Below are 17,451 nucleotides of genomic sequence, written 5' to 3' on the forward strand. Positions count from 1 at the left end.
TAGTCTGACCGCAGTTGACCCTGCAATTCATCAGGCTCCTGGAAGTTGCGCGGATTATGTCAGCAGAGTGATATATACTGAGTGGGCACTGTCTGTTGTAAAGAGCTTGAGTCCCATTTCTTTGATGACATCTTCCTGATACCTCAAGGAGGTGGCCTCAGATACCTCAGACAATACTTTCTGCAAGAAGAGTTCTGTGTTGCTGCTATATAATTTATATATTGATATCTACTTCAGTGCTTTGGTCCCATCCCTGGATGTTTCTTCCCATTCTTTGTTTTCATCTCTTTTTCTCTTGGCTGCCTGCCCTTCTTTCTCTGTCTACCCTGGCAGGTATTTTTCTGTCTCTTGGGCACATTCTTTTTCTCCTTCACCCCCACTGTCTGGAGCTGGAGTATATTTAGTAACTTGTGGACATCGGTTGAAAGAAATAGAATGAGTAGGACTTGCATATTACCTACACTCAAGCTGACTTGAGTGTTGTTGTGCCCTGGTCCTGATAACTGTCTCAAGATATCATCTTGATTAAGGTTTCTGTCTTTCTCAACATATTGACTAATCTAGAATTAGAACTAGAATTAATCTTAGTATTGATTGTGTATATCACAAAGCTGGCATAATTAGAACAATATAAATTTGTCTAAACAATCAATACAGCTGCAGAAGAATTTGTTTTTGGTCCATGTTATGTGAACTTCCTGTTCCACCCCAAAGATGTATTTGTGATTTTAATACTTTGTGATTCAGTGGTTGTTAAATCATTCCAAGTGTATCAAAGACTGAAGTCAAGCTTTGTGTTCAGTGGTGTTCAGTGGAAGTTAAGAAATGTTATGAATGAGGCATCACTCAGGAGCTTTCAAAGTGTTATTGCTTGTGTATGTTACTAAATTTAAATCTCATCACACTCTTTCTTTTCCAGATCAACGAGTTGAGCAACGTGCCTGTCCCAGTCATGTTGATGCCTGATGATTTTAAAGCTTACAGCAAGATCAAAGTAGACAACCACTTATTCAACAAGTAGGTGGCTGAGAGAGGCCTTCATTGAGTGTGTTCTGTGATCTTTGCTCCCAGTGTCATTCATGGCCTTTTACCATTTGGTATTTTATGTCTGGAATTTTGTCTGTTCTCATGTATTGTTTTGATGTGAAATAGGTTAAATTCTATCTGTCTGCTTGTGCTTGTGTTTCTGTATTTATGTTTCTGTATTGTTATTAATCATTTAAGATTTAATTGTTGTAAGCATATGTGAAAGCCCCTTGTTTCAGTGCCTAAGAGAGCTGTGTTGCAGAATTCTTAAGCAGAATGAGGGATGCAGAATATATACCATAGTACCTATCTTCCTTTTTTACTTTCAAGACCATGTGTTAGTTTGAAGAGAGGTGCCCCTAACAGAGACAGAGAAGGGTGTGTCTAGTAGTTTTAGGGGAGCTGGGATGTATTTCAGTGATCACAACCTGACAAAATAGTGTGGCTGTGTTAGAGATGTAAATTCCCAGAGCCTTTTGCATTACGAAGTATGAGATCTTGGTGTGTCTGTATTGTTATCATGACCACAGTGTTTCCAAAAGAAGAGAGCTTTCAAGCTTATCCTAGAGGGTGTGCCACTGCCAGATTTGCTTATGGTACTAGCACATGACGACAGGTCATTGACTGCAATGAGTGATGGTGATCTGAAGTGTTCAGATTTGTTTTGGTCTGTATTAATTCAAAGAAGTTGCAGTGTAATTAACACTCCAGAGAGGCAAAAGGCCAGGATAATGAATATGCTGTACTTTTCGTATTCTTCTTATGTATTGATTGAGTTGAAATAATTGTACACATAGGTGAAATTGATGAAAGAAATGGATTAAGTATATGTCATGAATTTGCTATACGTTGTTCTTGATGTTGCTTATCGTTAACAGAATGAGCTTTCTGAGCCACACTTGAATTACAAAGGCTTAATGGATCTTATTTACTTGTTGTTCATATTGATTTGAAAACTGGAGCCTGAGGCATCTTTTGGTTAACAGAATGTTGTCCCAGTGGTTCCCTGGCCATGATATGTCCCTAAATGTTTAGCAGAAGTAGTGGGCAATAAACAGAAGTAATAGCCTTTCCACCAATTTGTAGTGATAGCCATTTGGCTGAATAAGTGCTGCTAGCTGGTTGAATAGTTCATATATTAGTCAAGCGAGCTGGCTAGCTTCTAGGATCACCAGGATAAGCTAGCGTGCTTGCAAAGGAGCTACTTAGCTTGGCCACTAGACATAAGTAACCCTTAGCTAATTTTGTATGCCTTTTCTCTTTGTACAACCCTTTTAGGTAACACCAATTGGATATTATGTGTGTAGGAGATCTGAGGCAAGATATTTTTCACACTACAGGTCCCATAGTGCACCACATTGAAGTAGGTGCCAGTTAGAGCATAGGTAGTACTCCAGTGATGTCATGCAAGTAACTCAAGCCGTCTGACAACCAGCAGGGAGACGAAGATGATGTGGCATTCAGGTCATTGTTGGAAAATCTCATGGCCAGTTGTGAACTCGGCTTGTTAGGCTCAGCTTGAACTCCCAGCCTAAGCACCTTACTGAGTGAGGCACTTGGGAACCCTGCTAGCTAAATACTTTGAAAGCTAACATTTGTTAACCAATAGTTACATAAAAATGTCACATATAAACCATTTTTTGGGGGTAGGTTGCTAATAGGGAACAAACATACACAGGGTTTCTAGCCTGTAAAGCGTCTGTTGTACAGCTGGATGAAGCATTTTTGTGTTACCCTGCCCTAATTTAGAGGCCCTAAATTTCTCATGTAAAATGTAAGTTGGTAGCCTCATCAGCTGAACGTTAACAGCACAACCCTTCCATAGATGGAGGAGTCTTGATGCTGACTTCAGCAGAACAGGCTGTTGTCTGTCCTGTTTTGTTAGTTTGGAAGAATTTATGGCCCTTGTATGTGGTAGTTGCCCATCCTTCATTTAAGTATTCCAGATTTTTCTCCACAAGGCCACCTGTGTATAATTTACAGGTTGCAATTAGAGGCCAGTTCATTAGTCAGCTGTTTTTTTTGTTTTTGTTTTTTTTTTAATTTTTGCCCAGACTAAAAAATGAATAATATTGAAGTGGGATACATTTTTTAATAAACCTTTCTGCAATTGTATTTTTGGAATTGCTAGTTTGCACTAGGTTCATTTTCACTGTGATAGCATCAACTGTTGTTCACACTACAAGTCACACAGTGCACTACAGTGGAACTCATTGGAAGATAGCTGCTACTCCACTGACATCATCTGAGTAACTCATAGACACCACACGGTGCCTGAGAGTGGTGAGGCAAGCAACCCCTGTTGACATGCTCGTTCCTGTCTCTGGTGAAATGAAGCCAACGTTGGCAGCTACAAAAATAACACAGTACAAAATAGCAAATATGGGTAGACCTTGGTTGTTGAAGCCTGAGAGAAAAAAAATCTTGTGAAGCGGTATTTTTTCCACAGTCATTGCCTTGATGTTCAATGACAGTGTAGCTCAGAAAACTCAGTTCTCCACATAAGGTGAATAGTGTGACTTTATTCTTTGATTGGCGCTATTCATTAGTCTTGTATTTAAAATGACTTAGAGTGAAACAAAAGCTGTGTGAAAACCAGTCTGTTTGGCAGATACTATATATAACTGTCTAGCCAGCTTGTTGTTGGATGTTTCAGCTTTTACTGTTACAGCATTGTTATCAGGTAAAGGTGCAGCCAAGGGCACTGCTTGTCAAGTAGCATGCCTATATTTATGTAGCAATTTGGCAGGTTCTGTAGAATTGTCAATTGCAGCAGAGGCCTCACACACAAATTTTATGAGGGATTTCCAACATAAAATAGTGTTTTCCAGTCAAGTGAACTGTAATGCTGTACATATTACAAATTGTGCAAATGCTGTAGTTGATGTAAAAAAAAAGGGTGACAATTTTTAAGGACACGCAAGGTAATAATGGCTGGCCTATAGTACCATGTGAAATGAATTACATTTAGCACCATGGGAATGCATGAAATGTCTTCCAGCAATAAAAGGTTGGTTATTTGCTTTTCTCTGTTTAAATATTTGCACAGTTCTTCCATTGGACTACAAGACTTTGCACACAAAATTTTCAGTGGTGTTCATTTGAAGTTATTTTTTCCAAATTGCTATAATCATCATCATTAATCATTTGCTGACACTGACTGCATTTACATGCACAGAACAGTGCAGCTGTTGTCAGTACTATGATAGGTAGAAGATTTTTAGAGTAGACCATGTACATGCAATGAGACACATTTCCAAAAACTCCCTTTTACATGTAAATAATGGATAATTTGATTAAACAGTGGAAATTGTATACACCATAGTTTTTTGCCCCAGAGTCAGCTTGCAAACTTGGCTTGACTCGTTGGATTCCTCTGATGAACATCTAACATCTAAACATTTCATAATGTTCATGTTCTTCTAGATACGTTCTTCAAAGCATGAAATCCATATCTTGTTCACTCAAAAATGCTGGCTTTTGTCATTTGTCATAGACTTAGCTTATTGGCCAGTGTCACTTCTCAGTTACTCTCAGACATGCACAAGTGCGATTAACATGTTTACAAGTTCCAGTAGTCCAACAATATTGTTAATGTGATTGGAGTACTCCAAATGTCTGAATCATCTAGCTTTGCCAGACAAATCCAGGTCACATCCCTTAATCATGAACAGACTAGTAAAGTGTAAATATTCCTTCTTTGTCTGGCTAATCTCTCAATATTAGCATATTGTTAAAGGTGTATGCCCATTATTTGCTGATGTTATGCTTGTGTGCTGTTCCGGTTACTTAACTTTCAGCTTGCTTAGGGTTATTTAATTTGTATGGTAGAACCACTCAATGGCACGTTTTTACTGAACTGGTGTTAAGGGCCATTTTCAGAGTAACGTGCCATTCTGACATATTTTGAAAGGCCATCATCAGCAATGCTGTACATGATCTCTAGCTTTACCACTGACTGCATTTCTTACAGCACTGGCACAACATTAAATTTAAACAGTGGAGAGAAACTCAGAAAAATATGGAGTATTTATGGCAAATATTGAACATTCTGTCAAAAAATATGTATTACTACAGTTTCAGGAATTAAAATAGTCAACATGTCTCTCCTTCAGAATGTAATATGTTTGTAATGCAGTATTGCTTCAAACTGTAAATAGAGGTGGTACAGTGGTACAAATTTAATGGTAATGTGAAAGTCCTCACTATCTGCCACCCCCACCCCCCAATGTCAGTGAGATGACTGTCAAGGTGATATCAGTTTTTCAGTATGGAGAATATCCGATTGACATGAAATTGAAGAGATATAAGATCCTAGATGTACTTACCGGTATTGAGGCTGACTAGATACAAGCATGTTGTAGTGAAATGTGAAGTGTTTTCAAAATATTTACTAATGTTTACCAGCTACAGCTACATCAGTCTTGCTTTGTGGAATTTTTCTCAAGTTAAATTCACATCATGATTCATGTAACTATTTCAGATAACATTGGCTACATACCAAACTGATAATGATTACAAGTAGCTTCTCTTCCTCTCTTGTAGTTTCTTATGCTACATGCCAGCTTTTCACATAGCTGAGTAATGTTATCTACATAGGTGAGTAATGAAAAGCTGCTGCTAGCTAACTAGGTAGATATGGGTTATAAAGTAGCAAGCTGCAAACTACTGTACTGAGTACATTTTAAAGCTTAGAATAGAACAGGAACTACAACTGTATGTCTAGATATACATTCTTTGTACATTTGTACATTCTCCCAAAGCAAATACATAACAAACTAATTAGGTATCTCCAACTTATCTCCTTTTCCCCCATATATTCCATCAAAGAGGGACAGTTGTTTGAGTCAGTTCTTGTTCTGGCTTTGCTACCTGTAGATTGTAACTAACAGGTTGCTATGTGAAAATTGTATCTAGCGGTAGAGTTTAGAGAGTTCAAAATGTGACACAGTATTCAGAAAGTAACTACCTAGAGCTTCATATTGTGGTGAACTATCATTGGCCTCTGTGCGTAATTGTGGCTCATGGGGGCTGTTGTACTATTAGTAACCAGGGGTGGGCTGCCTGGTGAAGGAGCCCCCCATACCGGTAACAGATGACACAGGTAACATCGGAGCACAAGGGAAAACCAGTGAGGAGACCAAGGGAGCCATCAGGGAGCTGTGGACCGGGAGAATGCAGGGCCTTGATGAAGGTGAGCAAAGACAATTAAAAGTATTATTGATAAAGTTCAGGGAAATTTTCTGTTGCTAGCGATATCAAGCTGACACACCATGGAATAGTCCAGCTCATAATAGACACTGAAAACCCAATCTCTATTCGTGAGCAACCCTGTCAGCTGCCATTATATAGACTGAGCATTTCTGAGGCCAGAATTAGAGAGAATGCAGTCATTTGCATCAGAGAACCTTCAGATATCTGCTGGCTTGATCATAGTGCTTGAGAGGCAAAAGGATGCACTACGCAGTTCCCTGTACTGCAAATTGCACATCCGTAAGACTTCTCTGCAAACCCCTGTATTGTAAACTGCACTAAATGTATTTAGTATTTATTTATTTAGTTTTACCATAAAAACTTAATAAAAAAATGCCTAATACATGTTTAGCTGGGTAGTGCAGAACATGAATATTTGGTTTAAGATTGTATGGTATGAACTCACTTTGCTCAATGGGAGAAACTAAAAATAACTTTTTTAAATTAATGTTCTTTACTTTAAGTGGGAATATTTAGCTACATATAAACCTCCAGTGGAACATTTCAAGTGCAACAGCAGCGTAACAATGAAAATACTGGATGGCATTCTGATTGGCAAAGGAGATACTTGCAAAGATTTTAATCAACTTATAAATGAAGCTAATAAGTAGAGGCTAAGATGGTCTCTGTGTTTATTCCACAGTAACCTTGTTGTGTTTGGAGTCGTTCAGCTTAGGTACCTAAAACTTCGAATTTCAAATTGTTGCTCAAATCTGTTCATATTCATTGTTGAAAGCGGCCCATGTCCGATAGCAGTGTGAACAGAGTTCCATCCTGAAATGTCCTGTACGTGCACATAAACAGAAGACAACGCTGTCTCTCCCTTCGGGCAACCACACTAAAAATTGTGATCTTATTGCACTTACATAGCTATTGCATGTAAAAGGTTCCACAATGAACTGCCCTTGTGGAGTTATTGCCTTGTGAAGGATTATATGGAGATCTCCCCACTAAGAAGGGGGCGGAGTTAAACAGTTTGATTGCTGCAGGTAGAAAGGATCCCCTGTGATGCTCTGTTGAGCACTTTGGAGGGATGAGTCTATTGCTGAAAGTGCTCCTTTGGTGAGCCAGTGTGCCCTGAAGGGGGTGATGTGGATTTTCCATGATGGTCAATAACTTATAGAGCATCCTCTTCTCCTAGACCTGCACTAGAGAGTCCAGCTCTGCTCCCAGGATGGTGCCAGCCCTGCTTAGGAGCTTGTTGATTCTCTTGGCATCAGCTGTCCTCACGCTGCTGCCCCAGCACACCACAGCATAGAAGATGTCACTGGCCACCACAGTCCACTACAATTCCTAAACCCAAAAGCAATGATTGGTGGAACAGTTAAAGAGGACATTCTATCCGGTTGTTAAGTCTGATGCCACGCGTGACGTATAGCCATTTCTGGGTCCAAATGCTCCTTCAGATCCCAAAAGCAAACACTTTTCACAATCACTTCCTTCTTTAGTGAGGCACCATTCAGGGTTAAAAAGGGTCTAAATTCTTTCAACTCCAACCAAGCCATGTTAGATACTTGTTCAGCTCATGTTTATTTATGTGTCCCCCCTGGTGTAACCCTTTCACACATAACTTGTTTCTTATGCTATGTAGTGCATGGTTCGTTATGTTTTCATTAGCGTTATTAAGCTTCTCATAGTTTTCAGTTAGCATTTGCTATATTTTTTTAACATTAAATCGCTGTTTCCTCAAAGCTAAAATTAGCTAGAATTTCTCCAAACTAATGTTCTAATCGTACCAGCTTAACTACAGACATGCAAGTTGCAGATATATTTACCGTTGCTTCATTTAGGCAGAATAAGTTAAACGCTACAGTTTAACCGCTCATTAACGTTAGTGGTCTTCCACTGATAAATATGGCATTAGCTAGCTTTGTAGGTAACCTAATTTATCAATGGACAGCATATAAGCTGCTGTAAGCAATGTTGCCAGAGAATTTTTAGAAGTGATGAGGGAGAAGTGATAGGGCCATTCTTTGTTTACTGGCTAGAACTGCCACACTGTTTCATAAATAAACCTACAATGAAGTTTGTCAACAGCTTAGCCTACACCACTCAGCTACCATAACGTTAAACGTAATGTAATGTAAATGTTTGACTGACGGTACCGGCTTTCACGTTACTTCAGCAAAACCAGTCATGGCTGACATGAACATTGTCGGGCTTATTTAGGCTAAGAGGAGAAGTGATGGGGGATATTTATTATTATTTAAGTAATGTAATTCACGTGACAATTACCAATTTACCATGAACACAGATGATCTCCGTCATGGGCTACTCAACTCGACTCTGCTTGGGTCAGCTGATTGTTGTGATTTGTGGTGTTCCAAACAAGTGTTGCCAACAGTGGAGTTGCAGTGTGCCCTCTGGTGGACAAACTACACAATGACAACACTCATGACATAGTTGAAGGATCCACCTTCCGTCCCTCCGTTTGTTTTTTAATTGTCATTTATCGGCCATTATATCAGTCGGGCTCTAACACACTTTAGGTCACAGCACAGGAAGAACATAGCTACCTGAGTGAGGGAACCACTCTACTTTTTACTCCCTAGCTGATTTCCCTGGAGTGGAGATTGAGGTCAGGACTTTGTATTGTGCCACTGCAGGACATTCAATTTTTGGTTTTGATTCACTCCAATGTTGCTTTGGATCATTGTAGTTTATTTGGTGAACTGAAGCGGGTTCTCTTGCATTAGTTCCCATTCCTCCTTCAATTTGAACAAGATGCCCAACTCCTGCTGATGAAAAGAATTCCCTCAGCATGATGCTGCCACCACCATACAAGTGTAGAGATGTTTTTTGAGGCATGAGTGGTGTTATGTTTGCACCACTCAGAGCACTTTGAATTTTGACAAAAATTCTGTCTTGGTCTCATTTGAACACAAAACATATTCCCACATTTTAGCTGTGTCACTCATGTTTTCTGGCAAACTCCAGACATGCTTTGAGATGGTTCTTTTGAATAATGGCATCTTTCTTGTCACCCACCCATGCTGGCCAGTTTTATGCACAGCTCTTGATATTGTTGACTGGTGTACCCTTTCTCCGCTCTCTTCCACTGAACTCTGTAGCTCCTACAAAGTGATTGTTGGCCTCTCCGTGGCTTCTCTCACAAGTCTCCTCCTTGCTTGGAGTTTTGAGGGATGGCCTATTGCATGCAGCCCCTGGGTGGTTGATCCATCAGTGCTCACTGGGATATCCAAACACTTGGATTTTATTTTGTACCATTTTCCTAATTTATGCATTTGTATTACTTTATCTCTAATTTCCTGATGCTCTTTAGTTTTCATTTTCACACCTGTCTTTCAGATTCACAGTTTGTCCAGTGATCCTTTAACAAAGTGGGGTTTTTATACAGAAAATGTTACTTTAATGGTTCACAGATAGAGGCCAATGGTTAGGACAATTTTCATCTGTATAAAGTTGGAGTTTCTAGAGCACAGGGGTCAAATTATCTTACTTCAGTTTATTTTTCTTAATATATTTTCTGTCATAAAACTAATGTCACTTTAAAATGGTTAATTTTGAGTTTCAGTGTTTTTAAATAAAATATACAAAATGAAATTTAAATTTTGTTTGTACTTACTACAGTAAAATGTGAGAATTGGTCAAGAGTCTGAATAATTTTGCAAGGCACTGTATATCCCACACACACACACACACACACATCCCGCAACCCGCGTTCAAATATAGTTTGTACAACAGTGAATACTAAACAGCATGCAGATAAATGAAACTGACCATACAGCAAAGAACAACAGCCGGCACAACCAGTTTCTGGGGTTTTCATGAAGGCTAGACATTTGAATGCTACCTACAAGTCAGGTAACGTTTATGTTACCTACTTCAGATGTTAATGTTATAAAGTTACAGAACCTATCCTAGCCGCATCAAATCCCCAGAACATAACTGGAACAGAACTGGCTTGGAACTGACGAACAACTGAACTGTCGTCCATCCTACTCTGAGGTTGTGAGGTTTCTCATGTTTCCTCATAGACCTATGGCAGGTAGCTCGGACGCTCACTCTCCCTGTCCATTGATCTTTATTTGATACTGGGGACAATATCACATTATCATCAACATACTTAAAACTGGGTCATATTAGTCAAATTGTTGTCAAATTATCCAACGTTAGATAGCAAAGTTAGCTAGTTAGCAAGATAGGTAATCCTCTGTGGCTGTTTATGTTAGGTAGCTACTAAGATAGTAAGTTAACATACCTTCGTAATTATCAATGTAACTGGAGACGTACATCTTGAAGCCCTTCTCTCGCTTACTCCGTGGTGCTGACGTCACAGCTTGAATGATCCGGTAAACATCGTTGATCTTGAAGACATCACGTGTAGAAAGTCATTTTGTTATCTACTAACTGACCAGCGTCGGAAAGCGGATATGCTTATGCTCACCATCCTCAAACCGGAAATCGTACAACGTTGCCTTATGCAACTAGCCAACTGATGGTGAAGTTCAGCTGTAATTTTCATTGTCCTTTTATTGCAATATAGGTGTCCTCAAACTTTGTTTTTTTTTCTCTTTGAGCTAATAACACTTTAGAAGGTATAAAGTAGTAATATCCAATTGTCTGTAGACTATTTAGGGGGGAAGAAAATTGGAGACTTGTATGCTCCTCCTCTCAAGTTTAAATCTCTTCTTTACAATACAAGTCAAGGTTAGTAACATTAACAAGGGGCAGCTCTATGTTTAGGCTACTGCTTAGCTATTATTCTACAGGAATGGAAAAACACAAAATGGGTTGTGTGCTTTCCTAGTCAGATACTTTATTTGACTATAAATAACCATATGTGCATGTGTTTCTCAAAAATCAACAACACCTGAACCAAGTTGAATGTTGCTACAAATAAAACTAGGCTAATGAGCTAAATTCCCTGCTATCTCTCTTCGAGAGGCAGCAAACTATGGGCATCCTTGCTAGCTAGCTTGCTTGGTTCTGTTTGTAGCCTGGGTAAGTTGAAGATGCCCCAATTCATCCTCAAAGGTACCAACGTAAAGCAACCAACACAGTTCTCTTCTAATGAAATGGTTCCCTAAGATACACAAAAATGTGTTGCTGGCAGTTTTTGGTGCTGATTTTTTTATTTGCTTGATGACCAGGCTTAATGCAGGAGGCTGATGATTCGACTTCTGTCTCATTGAAATGTTTGCATGTGCAAGTCAGAAGTAATACACAGTGCAGATATGGGCGGATAAGAGATACTACTACTTCAGTTAGTGTTTGTGTTTTGATTGGCTGCAATAGACTATTACTTATTTATTTATTAACCTTTATTTATTCAGGTAATCCCATTGAGACAGAGATCTCATTTTCAAGAGAGACCTCATGTACATAAAATAAAATTGAAACAAAGTAAAAACATTCATGAACAAATAATCTAAAAAGAATTTACAGTACAATTTAGTTAATAAATGACAATAGAAAAAATACAATATTGTGATAAACACATAAAAGAAACTTAAAACACATAAAATATCAAATTAAAAGCGCCAGCCATTTATCTAATGAAAATAAGAACATAAAACCTTATCAATTAAAAAAATTAAAAACAATTTAAAAACAAATTGCATTGTTATGAGAAGGTTTAAAATCTTGCTTCTAAATTGTCGATAATTGTCAATTATAAACTCACTAGATCAAGCAGTTATGATAATTTCACACATGGTTTTTGAGGAGGACAGGGTTTTAATCCTCACAGGACTTTCTGCAATGGTGAGAGATTAGATGGGCTGGCATTGCAAGGTGGTGGGGAAACCGTTTTATGTAAAGAGGAAAATTGTTTTCAGGGGGGTTTTTGGTTGTTGCAAGGGGCAAACAGGCAACATGAAATGGTTGCCAAAAGCTCTTGATCAGTGAAATATTGTTTCAACTGGTAACTGGGCAACCGTTACTGTCAAGTCCTGATACCATTAAACTACTTAGTTATCTAGCTCTTTGCTACAGGCTAGATCTCTTATACCAGGGGTGTCAAACTCATTTTCACTGAGGGCCACATCACTAAATTTCTAGGTCATCGAGGGCCAAATAATCGTTGACCATCCATTCAAAAAGGGCAACCATGAAATCTGCATGGCAGTACGATTCGTTTTTTCAAGACAGTTTGAACACCGTTTCATTGGGAATCAGTAAAACAACTACTAGGCTAATTTCCCATTTATTTTATTTGATTCCATTTCAATACATTTCCAACTTTTTTGTTTCATATCTTTTAACATAAAAAATATTACAGATTGGCGGTGATTGAGCCCTTTGGCTCGAATGAAGTGGACAGTTCTGATGACAACAGCCATTACATTGTCCATTTTCAGTGTTTTACAACAGAGTGCCTCTCTGTGGAGTATACAATGAAAATTCCAAAACTCACCCCCTCCAAACTGCTACACTTCCTCTCGAAGTCTGGCCACAACTCCAGCTTTCACACCGATCATTGATGGTGCGCCATCAGTCGCAAGACTTACGTATGGCGTCAGATTTATGTCAAAAGTCGCGAGCGCAGAAAACATTCTCGCGAGCGCAAGAAACATGCTCGCTTGGCCAGCGCAAAGCAGAAATTCTCTCGCGCGTGGTGGCTGCTTTGTGCGTGAGAATGTTTTCTGCGCTTGCAAGAATGTTTTATACGCTCGCAGCATGTTTTCTGCGCTCGCGAGAATGTTTTATACGCTCGCAGCATGTTTTCTGTGCTTGCAAGTATATTTTCTGCGCTCGCAACTTTTGACATAAATCTGACGCCATACTTACGGCACGGGCCCAGTCTACTCCCAATTTATCCAATGATGCAGCGAGACTACTGAAGATGTCGCTAGCCGTAGTAGTGTCAGTCATGGGTACCAGTTCTACGAATTCCTCTGTGATGTTACAAGTAGAGTCAACACCTCTAATAAAAATCGCCGGCTGTGCCACATCCGTTATATCTGTACTTTCGTCAATTGCGACGGAAAAAGCAACAAATCCCTGAACTTTTTGAATGAGCTTTTGTGTCAGCTGTCCAGCGATGTCCTCAATCCATGCTAATGTAGCCACCAACTCCTTCACTTTCTCCTCCTGCAACTGGCCGGTGTAGCGATCATACTTCTCAGCGTGAGTAGTCTGGTAATGCCATCTAATATTATACTCCTTTGGAACAGCTACTTGCTGTGAGCAAACTAAACAGATACTTACTGTTAACATCCCCAAAGAGGTGGGCGCTTGTCCATTTTTCCTGAAAGGCCAGACACTCTTCATCAACTTTTCTTATCTTTGACACCATTTTCTTGCCAGCAAGTAGCTAGCTCGCGATCTTTCTTTAGTCATGAAAGATGACTAGCTGATCAGTTGAAATAGGTTGTTGCCACCTAGTGGATGGATGACGAATTACGTTTTGTGGTAATGGTAAAGAGTTGACGAAAATAGTAGGGCCTGTATTACATCCTCTGGTTGATGTGCGGGCCGTTTTGAATCTTTGTGCGGGCCGGATGTGGCCCGCGGGCCGTATGTTTGACACCCCTGTCTTATACGGACTGTTGAACTCAAGCTCAAGAGATGTCTTTCTGTAGTATCATGAAGCACCCAACACTGTCATGACAGTGATCTGTTCCCCAGTAGCAATCATGGTGATTAGGTAATGAGTACAAACGAGCCTTACTAGTAGTTTTATAGCTAATGATTTACTATAAATGTCACTCACTTTTCTAACTAGGCATGTAATTTTCCTCTTATTTTCCTCTTCCGCCAGATAGCAGGCTAGTGAACTGTAGCCTGCTGTTATTACTGTACCACCTACCTTGACGTGATCTGAATTGGTTAGCTAACTGTAATTACTCTTATTTGTGTTGCCAGGGTCTTGATGTCCTTTTATCCCTTTGAGAGATTTGCAGTGGTTTAGTTGGCAATTACCTTTCTAGTTTAAAAAGCTTTCTATTGAAACATAATTTCTGTAAGTAAGCCCAGGAACATCTTTTCATTCTTGTACCATAATGGCTTAATGTAATACTATATTTTGTTAGGCCTTAACCTTGCATTGAATGTACACATCAGCTAATATGGGTGATTGTCTCTTGTTTTCAGTGAGGCAGATGACACCAAGAGGAAAGACTTACAGATAATGTCCAAAAATGGTAGAAGCATGTCACCTTTACCATGAGGGCACAATAAAAAACTTACCTTTACTTGCCAAAAATCTGGAGTAGACAGAAAGTCTTTGAGGGAGAGAGTGAAGGCAAGGGTTAGAATAGAGGCACACCAAGGACAAGAGACCTTCCTGAGCTCGCCAGTAAAGAGGGAGATTTCAGAGTGTCTTCAGGTAGGCTACAAACAAGATGGTGATGTGTGCTAGGCCCAAAAGAAAGTCTATTCCATTAAAAGAAAGAATGACAAATGTGATACTGTAATGTAATCTAGTGGGGGCCTAGACTGATGTGCTGTTTCTTTTATTCAATCCTTTCATGTCCTTTGTCAGTAGGGTTGGGGCTTCACTCGATAATAGGGCTGTGCGATATGACCAAAATCTCATATCCCGATATAGGTCATTTCATATCCCAGTAACGATACATATCACGATATAGCACATTTTCTGTAAATTCAATGAATACAGTTTTTATAAAATTACCACATGGAAAGGCCTATTTCTTACTACATTTTGAATTATATACTTGACAAATAAAAGGTACTTACTCATATTTGATTATTTTTCTCCTTTTATTTAGAAACTTTGTGCAAATTTTCAATTAACGCTTCATTTCCATATAGCTCTGTGTACATATGCGAGTCAGCCGGAAGTCCATTCATTCCTATGGGAATATCTGATGTGTTTGCAAAACTCCTCCTTCCGTTTTTTTTTTTCTCCAATCCAGAATTTTCCTTCGAATACGTTGAAATGCTCATTTGACATTAAATAGAGGTTGCTTCACTGTTGCACTCATTCCATGATGACACCGACACCAGGGAGAGTTACGTCTTGATCCAAAGAAATGCATTTCCTTGCGTTGAACACTAGAGGGAATGTTGCGTATTGGACACCAAACAAAACTGTGGAAACGAGGCGTAACCCTTTCGCGTGTACTCGTGTGCTTAACCGTTTAGCACGTATGCTAAAACCGGTGCCATTAAAACACTAGACTGGAAAACTTCTAGCTAATTTTATCGTTGAGGAAACAGCGATTTCACGTTAAAAAATATAGCAAATGCTGACTGAAAACTATGAGAAGCTTAATAACGCTAATGAAAACATAACGAACCATGTAAGGTAACATGCGCGCTGCAAAGCATAAAAAGTTAAGTGCGAAAGGGTTAAGCATGTAACAAAATCTAAAATATTAATGTATATAATATAAAAAGGTAAATAGAAAACAGTTTTCAACTATAGGTCTGTGTCACGTTCACTTGTCTCCATGTTTGTGCTGCCTTCATGCAAATTTCCTGCCTCAGTGCCATGTGGAAGAACGCAAAGCAGCATCGTCCAAATGCCGAAAAATATTGCCGTAAAGTGTGTGATTTGCGACACAACGAAATAAACGATAGAGCATAATATGAAACGATAGACGTTTTTCTATCGTCACACGACATATATCGTCATATCGCACAGCCCTACTCCATAAGATTTTTAGACCAGTAAAATTACATGAAATGATAAGATTCTTTTTCTTGTTGCTGATTTTTTTCCAGCCCAAAACATGCTTCTGTGTTTTGATTTTGTACACGTTACATGTTAAGAAATCTTTCAATTGTTGTTGTAAACAATTTTAAAACATTAAAAAAATGACTTTTTTTTTTTATCAATAAGGCTTAATTGGAACACCCGCGAACTTATATGGTACCGTGGTAGGCTACCAAGTAAGCCCATGCCAGACTTTTCAATTTTATGATAAAATATTTTTCCCTTACATTTTAATATTTATATGATTTAAGTAATTAAACATTGGATGTCAAAAATCATCAAAACTATGGTGTCACCACATAAATTTTCCATGATCAATGAATGTTAAAAGCCTGTTTTAGGCTAATTTGCTGAGTTAATATATGGAACACTACATGTGACTGCATTCTGTTAAATTATTTGCCTTAATGTCAATGGATACGCCACAAATCTGAGTGCTCAGCGGTGAAATTCAAGTCAAAATAGATGGCAATTTGGATGAGAGCATATATCTGTATATTTATGCAATATACATCACAATAGATGAGAGTAGAGGAAGAGGAGACAGCATATGAAAGAAAAAAAAAGTTAACCAGTTCCTGGGCCATATGTATCGATCTTTGTGTACAACTTGCCGTAGGAACATGCGTACACAGAATCCCACGATTTGTGTTCGGAGGTTTTTCGTCAGTTATCAAACACCACGTACGCCTGATTGTCTTCATAAATCTGAGTAAATAAAATCAGCGTGCAGCGTGAGATTATGTGCACATGAACACGCTTAACGTCCACTCCCACAATTGTTCTTATATGGACCGAGACACGCCTAAATTAGTTTAATTAGCATATAAAGATCCTAGGTAAATCTGAGTGAAATGCAGAGATTGATGTTGAGGATCAAAGGTAGGACGTAAGAAAAGAAATTATTCGGACACGGAGATAGAGGTGATGGTTGATGAGGTGGAGAAGAGAAAAATGTCCTGTTTGGAAGCCAGACTAGCAGCATTTCAAATCGACGGAAAAATGCGGAGTGGCTCAAAGTGGTGACTGCTGTGAATGCAGTTTCACCAGAGGTGCGTACGGTGGAGGAGGTGAAGAAGAAGTCGGATTTTAAAAGAGAGGCCAAAAAACGAATAAGCGCACACTGGACCAGTGTGTCCGCACCCGTCGCCACGAGGGGGCAAGAGGGGGCTTTGCTCCCTCAGTCGTATTTTGTCCCCCCCGTTTGTTTTATGTACCCTATAGAAAAATAGCAAAAGTACTGGAAACGTTGGAATTCTCGTCGGAAACGACACGGAAGTGAAGAGGGAGTGAGAGAGCTGCATGGTATGAGCAGAAAGACAGACAAAATGATCTGATCATTTTTTTTCTTAATGACCCTGACGCAGTTGGCTATTATTTTGTTGATTTTAGCAGCCATATCTCAGTGGTTAGAATCGTTCATAAATTTTATTATTTTGCGTTTTGTAGACCTACGTTCCGAGTGCTCTGATTCCCAAAATTGTGCAAGGACACTCAGGTTTAATACTGGCTTCACCACTGCTGTG

The 17,451-nt window shown here is 39.1% G+C and overlaps 1 protein-coding gene across 1 annotated transcript in view; it reads left to right on the forward strand.

The window, feature by feature from the left end:
• Positions 1 to 17,451, forward strand: part of LOC118778730 (phosphatidylinositol 5-phosphate 4-kinase type-2 beta) — a 49,580-nt gene that overhangs the window by 6,170 nt on the left and 25,959 nt on the right. Inside the window, exon 2 of the mRNA XM_036530384.1 lies at positions 920 to 1,017. Coding sequence (XP_036386277.1) covers positions 920 to 1,017 — 98 coding nt within the window. The remainder of the gene's footprint in view (positions 1 to 919; positions 1,018 to 17,451) is intronic.

Source organism: Megalops cyprinoides, chromosome 1 (assembly GCF_013368585.1).
Source record: "Megalops cyprinoides isolate fMegCyp1 chromosome 1, fMegCyp1.pri, whole genome shotgun sequence".
Classification (NCBI taxonomy): Eukaryota; Metazoa; Chordata; class Actinopteri; order Elopiformes; family Megalopidae; genus Megalops; species Megalops cyprinoides.